Consider the following 23754-nt stretch of genomic DNA (forward strand, 5'->3'; position numbering starts at 1 on the left):
TAATCCTTCGTAGCTGCATGTCTTCCTTCATATGTGTGGCAAGGATACAGTCTTCTGCATACCTAATTTCTGGGTAACCTGTAGTGATACCTACAGAAGGGTTTTCCATGCCTAGGAACTTCCACAGCACTCTGATAACACCTCTTTTATAATGCTTTGCTAGATTGCATTGGAAATCTATTTATAGACTTACCTTGTCTTCTAAACTCTGCATCCTCATGGGTGAGGGCCTCAAGAATGAGGCCCATATCTCATTAATTTCTCTATTCCCAAGGTAAGCACAGGACGGACTAGTTAATCAATAGATGTGTTAAGTGAATGTGGAAATGTATCCTACTACATTCTCAAGTGCAATCGCATCAAGCACGCAGAAGCGTAGTGATCCTAAAATATTTTACCTCTGATTCAACTCACTAGTAATGAACAAATAGGACAAGTACAGAAAAGTCCTAATGTAGGGAACTTTCTGGAACAGTCATACTGAAATAATGGCTACAAATAGATCGTATTTGTTAAGTATATTATATGATATTAGGGGTTGTGCAAGTACCTCATATTTCATATGCAAATTTGACGTGCAAATCACATTTGCCATACCATATTGTTATCTAGAACTTCATCAATAGTCCAAAAGGATCTAAACTGGCCCTGCTATTAAAAAATGATTATAAGATAATTTGGATAAGCATTTTGCAAAAGAAATTGAAGTACTACTACAATCTGCTTTCTACTCAAAAGATGAGAGTGGGGAAGTGACAAACTTAGAAATCTTACATTTATTTATTCTATGCCCTTTCCCTCTCTGAGGGGTAAGCCTATGCAAGTATCTAAGTCAAATCTCCTTTCTGAGTGTAGAGCCACAGTATCAGATTTATGTTAAATCTATGCCAACAATAGTGATCTCTTTCAAAGTAGGGACAAAGGCTAAAACCTATGCTGCACCTCATCCTCTCTGACAGAAAGAAAGGTCAGAAGAGTGGTGAAGTGAGCCAGCCTCACTCTAGAATTCATCAATGTGTGTTGGGATGGAGTCAACTATAGTCTCTAGAGATGCTTAGGGTATGTGGACAAATGCATTCACTAAATCCTCACAGAAATCCAGGGTTTGATGTTGGTGTGCACCACTCAAGATTTTTTGACCTTTGATATCCCACCATTTTTTTAGCTGTGTTACATTCTTTCAAACAAGATCTTAGATAAAACATTAAAATATATAAAGCGTATGAAAGCAGATCTAGCCTGGTCGGGTTGAAATGGAAAACCTAGAGCCCTGTTAGCTAACAGGTCTCCTTCTCACCCCATCTCTCCTTGCTCTCCCCTCCACACACTTATTGGACCGGCTCCAGTTGTTGTAATTATTCTGCCATCTAGAGGGTCCACAAAGGTATTCTTCTGCATTTTAACACATGTAATGGAGACACTGCCAAATACTCTAAAATTCCTGGAATGAGTTATGTGAAGCCATAGTCTTTGCTAGCCCTAGTGGGCACAGGTTGCAAAACACTGCTGCTTAGGCATGCAGAAGGCTGCTCAATTATTCTGTTGTTTCAACAGTGATCAAGCAACCACCATCTAGGACTCAAATAAATTAAAAGTTGATAAACAAAGACTGAACGTCTATAATTACAGTTAGAATATCCCAGAAATAGCTAAAATTAACAAAACCTCAGAAAATTATATCATTTGCAATCAAGAAGTACGGCATGGAAATGAAACAGTGAGACTCTGTCATAATAGGAGTCAGGATTCAGTATGTGAAATCAACAGAATTTAATTGTTGGAAATACCAAGAAGCCCCCTTTATAATATTCTTTCACCTATAACATTGTGCCCAATATTCTAGTTGCCTTTAGTTGATTACAGGTTTGTGGGCTCTGTAACTTACTTAGAGAGATACAGCTCAAGTATTTAAACTACAAACCATATAAATATAACTAAAATTTATATCCAGCAGGATATATTGATTTTAAGCAACCTTTTTTTTTTAAGAGGAAATATGTTCCAACCCCCCAAAAAAGCATGTTTCAATTATGGTGACATAATTATGTTATGTCATAATTTATTATGTAATATTTTATTATGATTATGTAATAATTTATTCATTTTCATTCATTGATCATCTCCAGCACTATTTCTAGTTACTAAGGAATTCTCATAACTATTATTCCAAAATCTCAAATGATTTCTATTTTGAACCCAATCTCCCAAATGACCAATGTCTTTTTCCCCCTTAAAATGCTTTAAAATCTTTTGCAATATATTCGTGAGATTCTATTCATTTTTTAAATATTTTATTATGAGTTACTTCAAACAGATAACCAACACTATATACTAACCACCCAGTTTCAATAAATATCAATTTTTGCCATCTTTGCATTAGACTTTTTTTATGGACCCTCCATAAATAGGTGTGGGAAGAAAAACTCCAGTAGACAATACTTAAGTATGTTTACAGCTAGTTATAATTTATCCACCTTTAGTAAGTTTACAGCTAGTTATAATTTACCCACCTTTATCAAGGTTTTTAAGTATCAAGAGAAGGAACTTTTGTAGCCATAGTTATACAGCTATCTTCATTACAAATACTTTAAATGAATGTAAATACCAAGACAAAGACTTTTTAAAAAAACATTTATTTACCTTGCCTATCTCAGATCCCCAGCTAAACTTTTGAAATAAATGTCCTAGACAACAGAATCATAGGCTAGTTTCTTTTATCTTCCTCTTGTGTCAGCATCCTGTGGTGTAGTGACATCCTAGATAGAAGTAAAATAATCAACATTACAGAGTCCCTTGGGTAGAAAAGCAACTCTCAACAGTGATTTCTTTTTCTCTTTCTTTTTTTTTTTTTCATTAAATTGATTGGGTCAACACGATTTCTTATGTAGAAAAGAGATACCTAAACTCGTGGTGGCAACGGTACAAACTAGTTATAGTAAGGTTAATACCTTGTGTGTAAAAAAAAAAAAAATTGCATTTTTGGCTCATCAGTACCAAAGAGCTAGGGTTGAAAATATGTATCTCCTCACTCCAACGACAGAAAATTCACACATTTTCCTTTTAAAAACAAAATACATAAAAACCACAATAATAACTCCACTTAAAAGGAACACAAAGGCTGGACTTCTTACAGTGAGACAGGGAAGCTTGCCTTCAGGATAACCATTCAGAGTGATCCAGTGCTCTCACCTTGAAAGACACAGTTTCTCATATTCCGCTACCATAGAAAGATCACCTGATCAACACGTCAACAAATGCTGAAGATGAGACAGTCAAACAAATCCTCCTCCTACTCTCCCCTTGCCTTTATTCACAAGCACAATAAAATACTGCACTTCACAATAAATTCCAATTTTATACATTCATGGTCTCTCTCATTAGGAGACTAGGAGAGCCATTTGAGAGTCAGGCTGTTGTATCTCAACCCAGTGGCTTCATTGAACACAATTCACATGCTCTCCTTCCCTCAAGGACACTTTGAAAAAAGGACAGTCCATGCGTATTTGCCTCCTCATTGCATCCCTATGTCTACATCTGTGACATTTTGAACCTTGAACCTTTATTACTACAAAGGGAGAATCACAGGTTCTCTAGTATACTCTAAGTTTCCGATAATATGACCTTCAGGAAAGTTAAAACTCCCTGTTACAACGGCCAGGCTTAAATCAGAAAGACTATTTCAAAATTCACTGCTCCTATTTAAAACCACAAATAAATTAAATAACTAAAACCACAAATAAATTAGTCCAGAAAAATTTGAGGATCACAGTAAATGATGAGAGAAGAACATCCCTCTCTAGGCAGAGACCCAATGCAGACTGGCCATTCTGAACAAAGCAATACTGTTGCATCATTACTATTTCCTGAGCACCCTCTGAACATGTTGTGGTCCTAGATTATGGTGAATCAATGTGGACAGGGGAGGTCTCTCAAGGATTAAAAAAAAAGAAAAGTAAATTTAAAAATTGTAAACAAAAATACCAAATGAAAACTAAATCTACAAATTGGTCTCTGAAGTTCTGAGAAAAACAGAAATTATCCTCAGTTTTTGCCCTTCCCAGGGTTCCTACACCCAAGAAACATTAGAAGGATATAAATTACAAAAACGGAAACCAGTGAGTAATACTCATTTCTACCCTGAATCCCAAGTCTAACAAAAACAAACATGTAAAATAGAGGAAAGAGATATATGTCCACATCAGGCAACAGTAGGGAGTAGAGATAGTGGAACAAGATAGACCAAAAAACAGGCAATAGATAGGATCTTCTGGCTTTTATAGTACTCCAGGTTTCTTTCTCATCCTATAGGAATTTGGATCAGGAAAGTCTATACCCTTGAGAATATTCATAATTTTTAATTCTGAGAAAATGATCTCTACTTCCTCTCTATAAACCAATCTGATTATAGTTTACCCCAAAGGACACAACACCAAAGGAATCAACTCAAATTCCTCTCCAAAATAAAAAATGCAATTTAATGGGTTGTCTATTGCTATGATTTAGTGATCACGTTATGAACCTACAGAAAAGATGCTTACCTGAGCGATTCATTGCCAAAAATATCTATATGGCCTTAGGTTAAACCCCAGCTAATATGAGTCTCAGTTTCCCCACCTGAAAAGTGAAAGATTTGGACCAAATACTATTAAAATTGTTTTGTTTCAGGGTATAATTATATGATGCCCCATAAAGAATGAGGAAAAAGGCACCAAAAGGTTCAAACACACCAACTGCACTCAACTAAGAGTAGCTATTTTAGTACCCTTGATAATCTTAAAGGGCATGTGCAGAGAAGCAATAGGGACCTTAAGCGGTGAAGAAAAAAGCAACTTAGACGTGGCTGTATATTTTTCTTATGTCAGCTGCTAGTTGCTGGCATAGCAGGAGCAATGCAAGAGATTTAAGATTGGTATTAGAAGAAACCACTCAGGTGAACACTAACTTGTTCTAGCTATGAATTCATTATGCAATGATGGTTCTTAGTTCTTAGTTCTCTGTTCTCTGGGTTTCAAAACAAGAAAACAACTCACTTTTTCTCTATGATTTTGGGTATTAAAGTAGAAAAAAGCATAAGGATACCAGGGAAGAAGACAAGATATTCTGGTGGAATTAGTGCTATTTTGGTTTTTTTTTTTAATGATCTCATAGGAAACTAGTGTGGCTTATAGCAACCAGCCAGCGTGGAGATGAGATCCATGAAAATCAAATATGTAGAGCTGAAGATACATTATTTTAAAGTTACATCAGGCGCAGCAAACTCTTATTTAGAGATTATACTATATAGCTGGCAGACATGCACACTCCTACATAGACCGGTTTTAATATCTTTTTGTTAGCAGCATAGCTTTCAAGTAAGTACCAGTGCACTGGGAATGTCTTAACTTGACAAGACCTCACCGAGCAGCCAGCTCTAAAATGATTTCACTTCACCTGTTGCTTTACTTATATAAGGGTATCCTAGTATAGTCCCACACATGAACATTCCAAATGGACTGCGTCTCAAGCAACACTCCCTTTGATTTCTCCAGTTGTGGTCTGATGACCGTATACGATGTGAACATAAAGTATGAATATTAAACATACGTGTGTGGGTTTCCTGGGAGAGGTACCCTGATAGCAGGCAAAGCATGAATGAGTATATAAAAGCCTTGGGCATTAAAACAGGCAGTCAAGTACCTAAATGGGAAAGAAAATGGAGTGCCACAGGATAAAAAAGAAGTGGAGGTCTAAAGATAAAACTTGTCCCACAACTTGGTCCATTTATCATTATTAGCTGTACACAGAGAGAGCCCCAAATTAATTCCTGCTCTACGTAGTAGTATAGGCTACTACTTGGGAATCTTAAGTAGTATAGGCTACTACTTTGGGAATCTTAGCTAATTCCCAAATCGCTTTTATACCACATGCAAATTAAAGCATTACTAACTTGCAATACCGTGCTGACTTCAAAATATAAGGGGAAAAAAAATATAGCTTTCATGTACTTAAATCTAGCCTACCCTAAAAATGACATCATTCGAGCTTCCAATCAAAACTCAAAAAGACTAACATGGAATTCAGAATACTTTGCAAATAAGTGCTCTCTCACTTTAAAATAAATTAAAAATGCTCACTGCTCTACTTAGGTTAAACTGAGTTTATGTGTGAATATTAAATCACAACTTTTTCTAAGACTCCTTCAAGCGCTGGCAGCAATCCCTCTTGATTTTCTCTCAAAATTACAGAGAGAAGATATCTAAATAAGAAATCCAAGAGGTAATGTGAAAAATATTAACAATAGTGATGTCTTGTCAATTTCCCTAACATGAAACAGATGAATTTCATTTACACATACACAGCATACATAATTTAACACATAATTATCTTTTTGCTTGGGTTAATAATTATCAGCAGTGAAGAAAAACTCATTTCCATATTAAAGCTCCTGAGTATATTAGAGTTCCTAACTGTCATAATAATACCAGTCAGATAGTTGAAATAAATCCATACTGTTTCATAATTTTCAGTACAAATGAAACAAGTAGGAATAAAACAGTAATGCTCCCATTGTCATGATCAGATCAGAAGGCAACAAACTATCCAACAAAGATAATGTTTTTAAAGTAGCCAAACGTTTTATTGTTTTGTTTTTTTTACCACAAAGGGAGGAAGGGAAACATAACTGTTCCCAAACCATTTAATGACTCATTTTCTATGCAATCCACCCAAAGGGCCCATTGCTGCACAGCCAACTGTATGCATTCTGCAGAAGGCAACAGTTCAGTATACAGAACAGTAATGGGTTTCAGAATGAGACGGAGAGGAAGTCATACCGCAGTTCTACAACATACTAGTTATGTGACATGGGGTGAATTATCTAGCTTCCTTGACCTTAATATGCCTCATCCGGTCCAATACCAACCTTGCAGGGTTATCATGAAGTTAGATAAAATACTGCACATTATATACCAAATTCCCAGCCAGGTGCCCTATAAGTAAGAACAATTTTAACACATTTATTTATGCGTACACCTCATCTACATTCCATCGACCCCAAACTAAGGTAGTTATTGCTATTCAACCTAATTCAAAAGTTGGTCCCAATACATATCACAACAATGCTGCCTCTTCCACTGGAAATTTCTGCAAGACCGCCCTCTCTTCCACCTCCATCTCCTCCCCACAAAAATCCTACTCTGACGACCCCAAGAATTAGAAATGCTAAGCTCTGTTAAAAAAAAAAAAAGAGGAGAAAATAAATTATTTCTGACAATAGCTCATTACTAAAATCTGTTCTAGAGAAAAGCAGTAACATATGGTTAAGAGGCCAAATCGCAATTCAGCAATCAAATTCAATTTGACTACTATTAAACCGCCACTGCTATATCTTGATCATATGTTTTTTTAAAGACTTTACAATTTTTCCCCCTTTCTTCCGCCTCTCCCCGCAACCCCACTCCAGTTCAATCTGTTGTTTCTCAGTCTAGTTGTATAGGACACAGCTCCCTGGCCCGTGCTATTAGGAGCCTTGGGCTCCCCCCGGCTGAGGCAATCCGTTGCTGGTCAGTTGGCCGCTCACCGGGACATCAGCGTTAGGAGCACAGTGCTCCAACCACCTGAGCCACCTGGCCGGCCCAGAAATTTTTTAAGTGCTAGAAATCTTTACCCACATCTAGCACTCTACCAAATACTATTGCTCCAGATTTTCTCTTACTAAGCTCAAATATCTAAACAAAAATACATTTAGATTATGGGGCTGCTGAGAATAGCGGTAAGGAATAAACGCTTATGTCATGCATCAAAGTGTCATGACGTTTTTCCCTTATAAATCTAAAAACACATTAACCACATTCTCTCTTTGGATCAGCCCCTATTTGGACAACACCCCTGGAGCAACAATTATTACCCTAGAATTATCCCGACTTCTAAGGGAGATCAGCCAAATAGTTGGCATTTGCTGAAATGACTGCTGAGTCACTGAGACATGTCTTCTTCTCATCTATCAACTCCTACTGGGATAGCTTTTACAAGATTGCATCTCTTAATTCCATAAGACACCATGACTGTCTCTTGCATAAAAAAGAACAAAATTAAATGAAGATTTTTCTGATCAATAGATTTTAGACATGTGTATACAAGTCATTTGGAGTGTAGCTAATCATATACATGCATATACACACAGATATGTACACATGCATATAAATATACATACATTTTATATACACATATATGTAGCTTTTTGGTAGCCACAAACATGGAGATAAAATAAGTGTTTTGTAACTGATTGATGAGGAAGAAATTAAAATCAATTATTGATGTTTTACCTTGTTTCACAAATGTATCCTCATTAACCCCATTCAGTTAATATAAATGACTCCACTCTTCAGAGAAATTGAGAGAAGAGTCAATAACACAAGAACAGCACCAACAGTAATATAGATAGCTCTGCAATAAAGCTTGAACAAACAACAAGGTCAAGTATTTAGTCATCACAGCTTGACCTTTTATCTGAGGCCATTCTCAGCCTCACTCAGAGAACTGGCTCCCCTGAGCCTTTAAGGAGAAACACGGTATTTGCATAGCCTCAAAATTATTCCCCCAAGGTACTTACTTTTTACTGTCATTGTTTTAATATAGCCCACAGATTCCTTGATACTCACCCCTCTACTAGGTAAGCTTAATTCCCATATTCTCGGTGTGCGTAGGACTTGGTCACTCACTTCTAGTGAAAAGAGAATGGGAAGTAACTTTACATTGGAGAAAGTTACCATCTTACAGATACCATCTCAATCAAGTGATCAAAGTTAACATTATCAGTCATATCATGTTAGTATCATATGTCCACTGACATGATCCAACAAGAAAGGCATATCCTATCTGTGGTATTCTCCCCAAAAATCCATAGCCTAATCCAGTCATGAGAAAAACCCAAACTGAAGAACATTTTACAAAATACCTAACCACAAATCTTCAAAAGTTTGGTCGAGTCCAGAAAAGAGTAAGAAACCATCACAAATTAGAGGAGACGAAGGAGATAAATAAATGCAATATGGTATCCTAAGTTGGAACAGAAAAAGGACATCAATGGGGAAAAAAGGGGGAAATTCAAATAGTCTATAGTATGCCAATCGTCGTTTCTTAGTTTTAATAAATATACTATGTTTATGTAAGATGTTAACATTAGGGGAAGCTAGGTGAAGGTTACATGGGAACTCTCTGTATCTTTGCAACTCTTCCGAAAAATTTAAAGAGCATTAGAAAGTAAAAAGCTCAAAAAAATAATTGGGCTTTAATGTCACTTAGTATTAAATGAATCCACAGGCAAGATATTCTGTAATTCGACCACTTTCCTCACTTGTTAAAATAGAAAATGTTAATAGTGAAAAAAATGGCTACTCGGGGAATAAAATCAGTCATCAAATCAAGTATTATTTTAGACTTTACTTTGCCATGACACAAATTTTTAAAGGAATAGATCAACATGGATGACACCTGAGTGCCTCTGGAGATAATGATAAAATTCAACAGGTTGGACTGCCTAACAGACTTTAACAGAAGCACTGAGAAAAACCAAAGACAAAACTCGTGGAATTAAATAAAGTTAAAATCAGAAGCTCTCCATGCAAACCTCTCTGATGAGTTCAAAAGGTCTGATGACTGAGGAGTATAAAAATTTATGTAAAAGCAGATCCATTTATATGAAAGGCTTCCCAACTGGTGCAACCCTTGATGATATAAAAGAAAGATTAGAAGATAAAAGTCAAGCACAAAATATTCAAATACAAAAACATTACACAAAGCATTTAAGGGATCAATATTTGCAGTTATCTCATAGTACTAACTTTGCTAAAAAATTTACAGACACCTGCCCAAAAGCATGAAGATACACACCTTCTAATAATACTTCTCAAGGAAGATTACTTTGCAAAAAAAAGCGGGGGGGGGAGAAAGCAAAATAAAGTGTAAGCTAAATTAAGAGCTAAACAAGAAGAAGAAAAACGAAAGATTACAGATGCTGAAATGAAAACTCTAGAAGAAAAGATAGGATGGTTGCTGAAATTTGGGGATGACTTAGATGATCAGACCTATCGAGAAGATCCACACTTCCTTTTCTCAAATTGTGGGGGGAAAAAATGGATAGACTTTATCAGGGAGCAAAAGAGGGACTGATTCTATTTAAAGAAAAGGCTAAAGGGGCACTAGAGAAAGCCAAAGAAGCTACTAATGGTAACCTATAATTAAAGAACAAAGAAGACACATGGGTGTCCTAGAAGGGGTAGGAAAAGCAGCACTGAAAAAAAAAAAATCACCGGAGGATCAACAAGAATCCCTAAACAAACAGAAATCAAAAGGTCACAGATTTAAAGGAAAAAGAAAAGGAATTAAAGCTGCCAAGGCTGGGTCTCTTAAAGGAAAAGTACAATTTCAGGGCAAGAAAATGAAAGTTAACGGTGATGATGAACATAATAAAAATGATGGAGCTGGACCAGTAAAAACAAAGAAGAAACTGCACCAAAACAACAGAAAACACAAAACGGTGCAGGAGACCAGTAGTTTAGCAAACAAGTTGCTTTTATCTTTGGAGGTTTAAAAAAAAGAAAAGTAAATTAGGCCTACTTCAATGTCCACCTGTAAGAAAGGAAAGATTTTTGTGTGGTTTAACCTGTTTTTTGTTGTTGTTACCCAAATAAAGATTTTTTTTTTAATGTATAGTTCTGTTTGTATTATTGTAAATATTCCAAATAGCAAAGGAAGTTTCTTCCATTAAATTGTCTTTGTAATCTGAGAATATAGTCACAAAACTAATAAAATCCATACCATATGAGAAGAGAGAAAAAAATGAACTGAATCAGTCCGGGCAATATAACTATCCTGCCGTTTCACAAGAAGCAAAAGTTCAAAGTTTAATTAAGAAGTATACGCTGGGGCCCGCCCGGTGGCTCAGGTGGTTGGAGCTCTAACTCTAAAGGCTGCCAGTTCGATTCCCACATGGGCCAGTGGGCTCTCAATCACAAGGCTGCCGGTTCAACTCCTCAAGTCCGGCAAGGGATGGTGGGCTCTGCCCCCTGCAACTAAGATTGAACACGGCACCTTGAGCTGAGCTGCTTCCCGGATGGCTCAGTTGGTTGGAGCGTGGGCTCTCAACCACAGGGTTACCAGTTCGACTCCCCCACGGGATGGAGGGCTGTGTTCCTTGCAACTAGCAACGGCAACTGGACCTGGAGCTGAGCTGCACCCTCCACAACTAAGATTGAAAGGACAACAACTTGACTTGGGGGGGGGGGGGAAACCTGGAAGTACACACTGTTCCCCAATAAAGTCCTGTTCCCCTTCCCCAATAAAATCTTTAAAAAAAAAAAAAAGTACAGGCTGCTAGAGTGATAGGCTTTCTTTTCCCTTTCAGACTAATTTCTGGCAAAGGGATATAGAGGCCAAAAAAACAAATGTCATTACAATTAAAGTCTCCCTCCCAAAATTAACTTTCTATAAAATTACATTGAAGAAGATATATAATAACTTTAAATGAAAACAGGCATAGACAACTATACTGACCAAACTGTGGCCTAATCATTTCTATTTGTTCCACTTAAACAGAGCTTACAGACTTGCACATAAAAGATTTTTTATTAGGTACATGGTTTTCTATAATAATGCTCCAGTGCTACCTGCTCACATTGTAAACATTTTTCTAACTCTGATTACATAGCAGCGACAATGGCTATCCTTCATGGCACGTGGCAGACACTGAGATAGAGGAGAAAAACAGGTGAACAACTCTAGGTGGCAAAGTTGGGGAAAGGGAGAAGACTTTGTTTTATGGCTTAACCCAAGTCCACCAACTTTTTTAAATGCTCAGAAACTCAGACCACCACCACTGGTTATTCAATAAACAGACTCAATAATCAGTTATATTTTACCCAAGAAGAACTTCTAATTTCTCAGAAAAGGATATGGTTGGCAAATCCATTGTTGTATGTCTAGCATTCAAGGAAAAAAATTACACTTTATTTGACTTTAATGAATACAGCTCATTAAGTTTTCAACAACAAATTTCAGATAAATGCTAAATCTAGGCACCTTGGTTACATATGAAGCAGAACTAAAATCAGTGGTAAATTTGAGATAAGACACGGACATCATCGAACCAAGCACTGTTACTTCGTTCTATTCTTGCATTTCCTACTGAGAGAAATAGTATTGCCTGAAGTTAAACAGAAACATCCTAGAGCAGCATGCAAATCCAGACCTGTTCAACCTAGAGGCCTGTGCTCCTTATATTAAACCATATTGACAAAGAAAAGAATGTAACAGCCTAAGCTGAATTTAAATGTCCACTATCAAAAATCAAAATTTTCAATGTTGATAAGTTATTTCTAATTTTGGTTACTTTGGTACTTAATAAATATATTATATACTAACAAATAAAAATAGAAAACTGAATCACAAGGTTACATGCTCTTTAGAAGACTGAAATGCAAAGCAGAGTAATTATGCCAACTGACTCCACTAATTTCAAATGGATGTGAAAGTTTCAGTTATGCCAGGTAAATAAGTTCTAGAGATCTACTATACAGCATAGTACCTACAGTTAGGAATACCATATTGTATACTTAAAATTTGCTACAAGGGTAGATTTTATGTTAACTAGTCTTAACACACACACACACACACAGGAGGAAACTTTGGGAGGTGATGGATATGTCGATGGCCTTTATGGTTTCACAGGTGTACACTTATTCTGAAACTCATCAAGTTGTACACATTAAATATGTACAGCCTTCTACATGTCAATCATACCTCAATAAAGTGGTTTAAAAAAAAGAAATGGTTGTAACTGATAAAATTTAACACATTTCAGAAAACAAAACAAAAACTCAACTTTTAGGAGAAAATATAAGAAAACAACTGTGATCCTGAGGGAAAGATAAACAAAATCATAAGCCAGTGCACCTAACTGCTGGGTTAGACTAGAATTATTCATTGCCTTCAAACATTTATGCAGTATCTTTTATTGCCTGATACTGTCCTAGTAACTGACTACACAATTGATTCAATTAAATCCACAGACAGCCCACATGATAATTTTATTGCACTGCTTCAATTTTCCCCCTAAATCTTTTAGAACAGCTGATAAAAATTGAAGCTAGCCAGCATACATTTTACCTCTTCTATCTTGAATAAAAGTGCTTTTAAACCCATAATTGGCCAAAATGCAGATAATAAGAGGAGAATACTCATCTGACTGGCAAAAAGATGAGTCACCAGTCCCTAAACAGTCAGTGAGTGGATGCCATCAGCAAACCTCCACCTGAGGTGGTTACGCTGTGTGTCACACAGAACATAACGACATCAGACTGAATCTGCTCTTGTGACTCACACTCTAATAGTCGCTCCACTTAGTCTCTTTCCAACTATTAGGTTGGAAGAGAATTCATCACTTTGTTTCATAATCTGGTATAGGTACTCAAAAATACAGGCAGACAGAAAGAAAGGCAGAACTCCAAAGCAACATAAAAGTTGGGGGGGAAGAGGGAATTCACAACAAACTGTCTAAAAATATTATTTTCATTTTATTTCACTGCTTCTCACACCTTTATACTTCAAATTTTTTTAAACATGGCAATTTTTTTTTTAATTGAGGGAACTGTAGATTCATATCCAGTTGTAAGAAATAATACAGAGAAATCTCATACGTTTGGCCCAGGTTCCCCCAATAATAACATTTTGCAAAACTGTAGTACAGGGGGGCAGACTGATGGCTCAAATGGTTAGAGTGTGAGCTCTTAACAACAGGGATTCGATTCCCACATGGGCCAGTGAGCTGTGCCCTCCACAACTAGATGGACGACAATGAGCTGCCAGTGAGGAGGCCTTGAGTGCTAGCTCTTAACAAGGTTGCCGGTTCGATTCCCACATGGGATGGTGGGCTGTGGCCCTGCAACTAAAGGTTGAAAATGGAGACTGGACTTGGAGCTGAGCTGCACCCTCCACAACTAGATTAAAAGACAACGACTTGACCTAGAGCTGATGGGCCCTGGAAAAACACACTGTTCCCCAACATTCCCCAATAGAAAATTTAAAAAAAAATTTTTTTAACTTAAAACAAAAAAAATCTATAGTATAATATCACAACCAGGATATGGACATACTGACACTGACACAATCCACCAATCTTATTCAGACTTCCCCAGTTTTATTTGTGCTCACTTGTGTGTGTATGTGTGTTTAAGTTCTCCACAGTTTTATCATTTGCATAGGTTTGTGTACCCACCACCACAATCAAGACGATGATCAGGACCACAAGCCTCCACCCTGTTGCCTATAATCACATCCACCTCCCACCTTCCCATCCCTCACCCCTGAAAACCACTAGTCTGTCCTCCACCCATCTTTTAAACTCTTGTGCCACACCCAATAGGGTGTAGCCATGTATACAACCAGCCCTGCTCCAGTACTTCCTGTAACTACTCTCCAGCTTCACGTTGTTGCACATTGCTCAGGATGGGAGTCCATCTTATAAAACAGCTTGTCATACTGTGTTTCCCCGAAAAATAAGACCTAGCCGGACAATCGGCTCTAATGAGTCTTTTGGAGCAAATATTAACGTAAGACCCGTCTTATATTACATTACATTATGTTATTATATGAGACCTGGTCTTATATAATAGTAAAATAAGACCAGGTATTATATTGACTTTTGCTCCAAAAGACGCATTAGAGCTGATGGTCTGGCCAGGTCTTATTTTCGGGGAAACACAGTGGAAGGAATGAGTTTTGCACCTTATTGATAGACTGTCCAAAAGCAAAATAGAAAAGTTTTGGTGTTCAGGTGTATATGTCTCTAAATGTGTGCATATCCACTAATATGCACATTCCTGGCTATAAAATAAGGGGGCGAGAAACAACATATATTCTAGAAATTCTTAGCTGTGTATAAACATAAGTATCGATTCCTCTGAAATCAAAGAAAACACTGCTGTCTCTCAGACTGCCCAATTGAGAGGGGCAGAGTTCAGCCTTTTTTGTTCCGGTAAAGGTTTTCATTCATTTCAACCACAACTGACGTCACTCTACATCAGTACATAGAAGCCTTGACTTCTACTTAATGTCATTTTTTTTCCCTTGCAAACCATTAAACACAGTGTCCTTTACTTGGATTTAAAATCCAAAGGCCAAACAATGAATTGTTAGTTACCAAAATGCCATTTAAAAAGAAGCGTAAATAAAACAATCTGTGCAACTTTCATAGCACTAACCAGTATGCAAGCAATTGGAATTCATACCTGCAGAGCTGAGAAGAACACTGAAATCCGTCCCCCTCTGAGATTCTCCACTTTCCTTATCGACCTCTTTTTCAGTATCTTGATATCGATCCCAGTTAGAGACTATCTTTCTTTTAGAATAATTTCCCTGTTCATTCTCTTCTCCATAGGCCTCTGCAGCACTGTCATCTTCAACCTGCAATCATTAGAGAAAAATCAATAAGCAGGCAATGTAAACCTAGACTTTAGTGGCCTTAGCAGTAAAATAAAACCAAAAAAATAGTACCTAGGTATCACAACAAAGAGCACATTTACAAACCAAGCTCTCTGAGGATATTAAATAATATTTCAAGATAATCCCATTATACCAGAGTATACTTTCAGAGTCACGTTTTCATTTAGCTTTGAAAAGGAAATCTGGTGAGTTCCTACCTAAAAATGTGTGTAACTGATATCGCTAAAGTCTATCCCAGTGTATCCTATTTCAGTAGTTGTTTCCTCTTATTGAAATAACCAAGACTGTAAGTCTTAAGCTCAAAGGACTTTAGGATGGAAATCAACTCTTTCAATTTACACATTTTGTAAACACCCTCCAAGAATATGTTCTATTCTGAGCTCTAAATGGGAACCCTGCTCAGATGTATTCAGGCTTAGGCATTAAAAGGTTAAGAGAACATGAAGAAAAATGCAGAATGTGAGAAATTACAAAAGATAACAGGCCTAGTTCCTTCAGCAAATAAATGGTCAGGGGGAAAAATGGAGAAGGAAGAAACATATAGATTAATAGAGCTTAATGAACATAGCCAGGTGTGATGTTGGGACCTTATTTGTACTGTGATTCAAACAATGTAACTAGAGAAACTTACTTATGAGACAATTGGAGAAATGTGAACAATGACTGCATATTTGACTATAATTAAGGATATTGTTTTATTTATTTATTGTTTGGTACGATACCAATATTGTGTTTAATTTTCATGTTTTTATCTGTTAAAAATAAATATTGAACTATTTATGGATTTAAAGATACAACATGTGGGATTTGCATCAGAATAACGGATGGTGAGGAATGGTGGATAGAGGTGAAATAATCTGGGCATAACTGGTAACTGCTGAAGCTAGATGATGGGCACATGAAAATTCATTATATTATTCTATCTACTTTTATATGTGTTTAATATTTTCCAAAATAAAAAAAAATTGAATTTGAAAAAAAGAGAGGCATGTAGAATCTAAAGACACAGTTCAAAAAAGTATCCTTACAATCATGAAATCTTATCAAGAAAAAAACTTGTGAAATATACTAAAGCAACCCATCTGTACACGATGGTTTAGTATCGACTTTTTTTTTTTAGTAAGTTTTTATTAATACAGAAACAGGGCATGTGCATTGCAGAAAAAATTATGAGGGAAAGACAAGCAAAAAAATAAATGAAACTCCCATATTCCCATCACCTGAAAGTACCACTACTGACACCTTAGTGCATATACTTCCAGATTTTTTTCTATTTATATATTTGTATATACTTTTTTGGTGTTGTTTTTTTTTTTGGTAACCAGATTTCTCTTATCAATATTCTACGCCTCTCCATTTCAGTAAATTTATTTCATGTAACATCCAGACTATTTCCAAATTTCCCTGACCCCAAAAATGTCCTTTACAGATGGTTTGTCCAAGCCAGGATCCTATTCAAGACCCTGTACTGTATTTCACTGTTGCTCCTTAAGTCTGACTCTATTTTTGTGACATTGATTTATTGAAGAGACCGGTACAGGTAGATTACAGAAAGATTATCTTCTGTCTGGCTGCTTCCTTGTAATATTTGTTTATAGATTAGTTTATCGGAAATATCAGATTTTAAAAAATCCAAATGCCCAATGGAGTCAAGCGTAATAGCTTTTTGGCTAAAATACATCATATATGGTGCTCTGAACCTTATGTTATATCTCATCAAATGACAGATGATAAATGGCTGAGCCGACATAAGTAATGCTAAGATAAAACAATGAGCTTGGGGGAAGACTGACCCGCCCACTGGACAGATATGTTTCCCCCTTGCATCTAGGACTTTGTCTATGTGGTGTTATTTTTGTCCACCACCAATTTCTCATTCCCCATCAACCATCCAAACAGATTTAACACTAGTCACTAATCCTACCTGAACCAAATTTTATAAGTTTTCATGAAACGCTGGAGTAACTGACCTTTCAAGATCACTCTCAGCCCTCAAATATCATCATAAGCCACCTTGACAGCACACACACACAAAAAGGCAATCTCCTTTATAATCTAAGCATTGCAAAGATTGCCTGAAACCTAGAGGTTTCCTGCCATTCCTAAAAGTTTCTCAAAACAAAAAGATGCTAGCAGGTTACAGACGTGACCGAATGAGATCTGCTATGTATATAACAAATACCAGAAACAGTCTAAAGAAAATAGCTTTGTAACAAATGAGAATTTGGGGGCTAGAACTAGAGCTGAAAATACTAGCAGGGTTTAATGTGGGAGAACTCAATATTCTTTTGTTGGCCCACTGGGTAAACAGGATTCAGGGAGACTTCACCAGTTAGTACAAAACTTCTGAACATACTTGTAGCTATAACATATAGCAAAAATGTAAAACTGGACAAAGTAACTAGCTTGATGTAAAAGAGGATTACAATATGAAATACCCGAGTAACTATTAACTCAATGAAACAAGCGCTGACATAGGAGGCAGGAGACCTAGATAGAATTAACGACCCTGCCATCACCACCATTCATATTTACAAAGTGTTTAGAATAGGCTGGGCTGCACACAGATGAATGACTCGCTAATCTCCAACTTAGAAAAATCACTGAACAAGGATCTCATTATCCCCACCAACCTGCAGAAACAAGGAGAGTTGTCATTAGCCTCCATCACAAGAGGGCATTAAGAAATAATCATGTTTAGAAGACAGTTGATGTAACTTAAGAGAAAGGTGTATCTTAAAAATTCCTAAAGACTTTGTTTGGTTTATTTCGCAAAGATGAGACAAAATAAAATATGCAAAGCCCCAAGATAAAGAGAAAAACAGAATAAGAGAATACTGATAAAAGAAATGTGAAAACTATAAATATACAAGCATCATTATTATGTTAACAGCATCATTACAAAATTCATCTTGCATACACTGAAAACTATCAGATATTGATGAAAGAAACTGAAGACATGGATGGAAAGATATTTTGTGCTCATGGATTGGAATAATTAATATTGTTTAATGTCCACATTACCCAAAGTAATCTACAGATTCAATGCAATCCCTATCAAAATTCCAAAGGCATTTTTCACAGAATTAGAACAAACAATCTTATAATTTGTATGGAACCACAAAGAGCCAAAATAGCCAAAGCATCTTGAGAAAGAAGAACAAAGCTAGAGGTATCATGCTTCCTGATATCAAACTATATTGCAAAGCTACAGTAATCAAAACAATATGGTAGCAGCATAAAAACAGACACATAAATCAATAGAACAGAATGGAGAGCCCAGAAATAAACTCACACATACCCGGGGTGTCAAAAAAATGTATACAAGTGGACACTTCGGTCAATGTTGCTCAAGCAGTAGTTCGCCGTAATCAGAAGTGTCTGGATGCTGATGGTAACCACTTTGAGCACCTCTTGTAATTACAGAAGTCAAACATGACTTGTATTCATCTTTTGTTATCGGTATATATTGAGCATTACAATTTTAATAATTTTTTTCCTTTTTTAAAATGTGTATACATTTTTTGGCACCCTCTGTATATAGTCAATTTATTAGAAGAGAGCCAAGAATATACAATGAGGAAAAGACAGTCTTTTAATAAATGGTTTTGGGAAAACTGGACTGACACATGTAAAAGAATGAAACTGGACACCTATCTTATACCATACACAAAAATCAACTCAAAATGAATTTTAAAAAGTTTTCGAAAGTAAGACCTAAAACCAAAAAAATCCTGGAAAAAAACACAGCTGGTAAGCTCCTTGACATCAGTTTTGGCAATGACATTTTGGATTTGACAACAATAGCAAAAAACAAACAAGTGGGACTACATCAAACTAAAAAACTCTGCACAGCAAAGGAAACCATCAATAAAATGAAAAGGCAACCTAAACAATAGGAGAAAACAATTGCAAATCATATATCTGACACACCCTCTCTTCCCATAACTGATTTTAAAAGCAATTGTATAAAACAATGTGCATAATTAGTTTTCTATATGTTATAGGTCCAACAATACATTTGCCAATAACAGCTCAAAGGTGGTAAGTGGGAGCAAAACTTCACTGAACTAAGGAAATGCCTGTAGATGGCAACTACAATATACAGAAGCAAATGAACAAAACTAGAAGTAGTAAATAAGAAGTCTAACAAAAGCTGTAAGTATATGCTTACTCTTCTTCCTTCTCTCAGTCTTTAAAAGATAAAATTACATAGTAATAGTTGTAACAATGTATTGTTGGTTTTGTAACAGATAGATGTAGTATGTAGAACAATAATACCATAAGAAGGGGGAAGGGAATAACCTATATACAGGAGTAACATTTATCTCACTGGAATTAAGTATAAATCTGAAGCATATTCTGTTAAAATGTATATAGTAGGCCCCAGAGCAACCACTAAGGAAATTACTCAAAAAGTAAAAAAAGTCATTAAAGAAATTAAAATGCTACATTAAAAATATTAATTTCATGCCCATGAAAGCAGTAAAGGAGGTATAGAGGAATAAAATATACATGAGACATCTGGAAGGCAAAAGGTAAAATGGCAAATATTCAACTATATTAATAACATTAAATGTGAATAAACAATTCAACCAAAAGGCAGGTACTGACAGAATGATTTTTTTAAAAATTCAACTTTGTTATCTACAGGAGGCATGTTATATTCAAAGATTAAAATATCATATACTTCAGTATAGGATGGAAAAGGATATTCTATGCAAACAGTATGCAAAAATGAGCTGGAGTGGCTACACAAATATCTGGAAAAAATAGATGTTAAGGCAAAACTGTTACAAAAGAAGGACATTATACAATGATAAAAAGGGTCAATGTATCAGAAAGATATAACTATAAATATGTAAATATATGCTCCTAACAATAGAACCTGACAAAATATGCAGCAAAAACTGACTTGAAGCAAGAAATAGTACAACCCTAACAGTTAGAGACTTTCACACCCCATTGTCCATAATGGATAGGACAGCTAGACAAAAGGTACCACATGCACAACAGAACCAACAAAAAGATTTATGCACTGAAGCTGTGGTCCTGTTTAATGTACAATAATTTACATTAACTTACATTCCGCTGAATTGAACTGGCCAGTCTATGAACTAACTGTATGTTTGGGCAACGGTCTTTTTAAGATATCTGCTTACCTTTTCTTTCAAAAAAGGAAACAGTCTGCTAAGAGAATATTTAAAGATTATCTTTATCATGAAGAGCTCTCAGATAAGCCAGTAAAATTTGGGAAGTGACGAATAATACACAACAATGAGACAACAGGTCCTATTTAAGGCCTTGTATATTCAGGAACCTAGCTTTTGAAGGTTCTACCTTTCCCTGGAGGAAAGGGCTGTAGAAAAGACTTTCCTGCTTTAATCTAATGAGGAGGTTGAAAACAATCACACATTTTTCAACAACATACTATATTCCTCACAAAATGTAATTATACCATAGAAGGGAACAAGTGAGATAAAAAGATATAAGAGAGAACACATTTAAGGAAACCCTCCAACAGAAAGTTACTGGAAACTAATTTCAGCAATCAAGTAATAATGTCAAATATATCCAACCAAAAATGTTACAATGTGTATAACTAGAAAATTATATTAATTTGCCCTACTTTAAAATTTTAAACGGTTATCAAGCTTTAAAATATATCATTGATAGTCTAATTGCCAACTTTTATATTTATAACCCTATTAAGGTCATTTTTATCTTATACAATCCTTTAGACCAGGGGTGTCCAAACTTTTTTCAACTTTTTTTACCAAGGGCCATATACGGTAAAATACACAAACAGCCGGGCCACTCACTCGAGGTGAAGTACGTATTGCATCAACTGGTTTATTTAAGTAATCTAAATATATTTTTGGAATTTGCTGCGGGCCAATTAACAATGGAGTGTGGACCGCAGTTGGCCCGCGGGCCGCAGTTTTGACATTCCTGCTTTAGACCATAATCATCAACTGATGCTTCATTTTTTTTAATTGTCTTTTTAACAATATAAAAACTTATAACCCATCATAATTAAAGGGTTCAATGATAGCTCTTCGGTATTAGAAAAGTGTTCTAGCAATAGTAATTGCATGTGTTATTTCAAAAAGCTAAATTTCAATAAAAGTTTTAATTAAAAATGTACATATATACTATATACCTAGAATACAGGTATACTAAGGAGGACGCTTCCATTTGTCATTGTGTATTAAATACACATTAGAGCATGATATTTGAAAAAATTAGTAAATGTACTTATATATTAGTAAATGTACTTATACAGATATATGGCTTATATCTGTATTATCCATTGAGACTAGAACAAGATACAAAACACTGTGGCTATTAAGAATGAGGGAAAAAAAGTGGTACAGGCTATATTTGATTCGACTGTTTCTCCAGCAGAGAATTGTATACAGCCTCCTTTCTTGTCCTTCCTCGTAACCAGAATATGGCTGAGAAGAGGGGCTAGAGGGATCTGAGAACAGAGAAAATGGTGACCCAATCCTCAGAGCAGCTGTTTAACGACATTGCTCACAGATCTCTTCACTCATCCCGAATCCTTATATCTTATTTCTCCAGGTCCTTATATCTTTCTCACATGAGTAATTCTGTTTCAGAGAGTAAGCTAAAAATAGGCAGCATAGAACGGTAATTGCCATTTGCTGGCAGCCCTCACAAGGCTAGACTAACTGTAAAGCCCTGGCGAGTTTTATTCTCCCATGATTTAAGGGCAGTTTAGGAAATTAAACTGCAGTAACCTTCATTGGACTAATTGGAGGTTTTAAACTATACTTTGGGGAAGTCCTTTTACATGGAGTCCTTGTGGAAAGGAGGACAGGAGCAGCAATAGAATCAGGTTCGTTTTATCTGCTTTACAACGTGAACTTCATGTAAGAATTCAGGCTAAAACAGGTTTTAGAAACTACCAAATCAATCAGCCTTGCAAGTCCCAATTCCCAGGTAAAATTCTACGAATTAGATTAGTGTCAACAATTTTTGTGGTAAAGAAGGCACTAAATGGAACTACAATGAGGACAATTTGATTCTTGCTGTGGTTATGACCTAAGAAAAAAAAGTAATGGTTTGCTCTGTTGAGCTATTGAATATGGAGACACAAAAACTAGAGATGCAATTAAGAGGCATTCCAGTAAAAACTTTCCTTTGTTAAGTAACTTAATTTGAGGGTTTTATATACACAAAAATGATCAGCCTTTATATGAAGGCTATATGTACACTCTGAGCATTCCTGAGGAAGGAATGTACAAAACATACTTTCCCCGGCCCGAGTCACTGACAGTTTACTCTTTTCCCTAAGGGGGCGCTGATAGTTCAGGTGCCTCTGTCCCTGGTGCATCTTTCTGGAATTTCACCACACAGGTGTACTGCTGGACATGGCCAGATTTTCTTTTGATTCTGTCTCAGTTAAATTTTCACCTCTCTTATCCACCAGCACAGGACTGGTTTCCTTGGTTACTGAGGTTTGACTGTCATCACCTTCCATTTTTCAGAGGGGGAAAAATATGAAAAAAAAAAATCACGGACTACTAAATAGCTGTTGTTTATCTGGCCAACTTTGAGATGCTCCCCAAATCCTCACGTCACCAGAGGCTGAAATACTAATTAACAAGTAAAGAATTATAGAACCAGAAGGCATCTGGGTAGCCCTGGTCCAGTCCTCGGCCATCCAGGCAAAATCATGGAGAAATCACGTTAGGCGAGTCTTGGCTACCCCCGGGTCTGTGACTGTGTTCTCTTCCCAAATTGACCACATTGGTTGCTTCATTAGCACAAATGTCCCATTCCTTATTCATTATCATTGCTTGTTCTAAATTTCTTAAATTCCCCACAACCGTTTTTAGTGGTTATAATCAAAATGGGCTCGGTAGATGTGACTCAGCTAGGGCCGCCACCACCACACCCCAAGTTCTGAAAATACAGTCACCTTGATAGTTCCTTCTCACACACATTTCTTTCTTTAAATGGCACTTACCTTTCCTCCTGGCTATCCTACAATACATCCGAAGAGGACTGCTTTTGTTCCTTAACTACACAATTGCCAACATTCCTTCAACATGCATTTCTTGAGTAGTGAATAAGTGCCAAGCACCGCGTTAGGCGTAGAGAATTCAAAAACAAATAAGAGGAGGTCCCTACCCTTCAAACCCCATAGTCCTGTGGGGAAATTAGAAAAGCAAACATACATTTAAAGCAGTGTGATCTGCGCTATAATAAAACATTCAAAAGGTGTTATGGGAGCCTTGAAAAAGCGCC

General features: G+C 36.3%; 2 protein-coding genes and 1 pseudogene across 3 annotated transcripts in view; 2 read left to right on the forward strand and 1 right to left on the reverse strand.

The window, feature by feature from the left end:
- Window positions 1-23754, reverse strand: part of AVEN (apoptosis and caspase activation inhibitor) — a 141945-nt gene that overhangs the window by 92731 nt on the left and 25460 nt on the right. The window contains exon 2 of the mRNA XM_033107696.1: window positions 15264-15438. Within this exon, the coding sequence (XP_032963587.1) occupies window positions 15264-15438 (175 nt within the window). The remainder of the gene's footprint in view (window positions 1-15263; window positions 15439-23754) is intronic.
- Window positions 1-23754, forward strand: part of CHRM5 (cholinergic receptor muscarinic 5) — a 70536-nt gene that overhangs the window by 5092 nt on the left and 41690 nt on the right. The gene's annotated exons all lie outside the window — the stretch shown is intronic.
- Window positions 9289-10533, forward strand: LOC117024053 (lupus La protein-like; annotated as a pseudogene).

Source organism: Rhinolophus ferrumequinum, chromosome 6, assembly GCF_004115265.2.
Source record: "Rhinolophus ferrumequinum isolate MPI-CBG mRhiFer1 chromosome 6, mRhiFer1_v1.p, whole genome shotgun sequence".
Taxonomy (NCBI): domain Eukaryota; kingdom Metazoa; phylum Chordata; class Mammalia; order Chiroptera; family Rhinolophidae; genus Rhinolophus; species Rhinolophus ferrumequinum.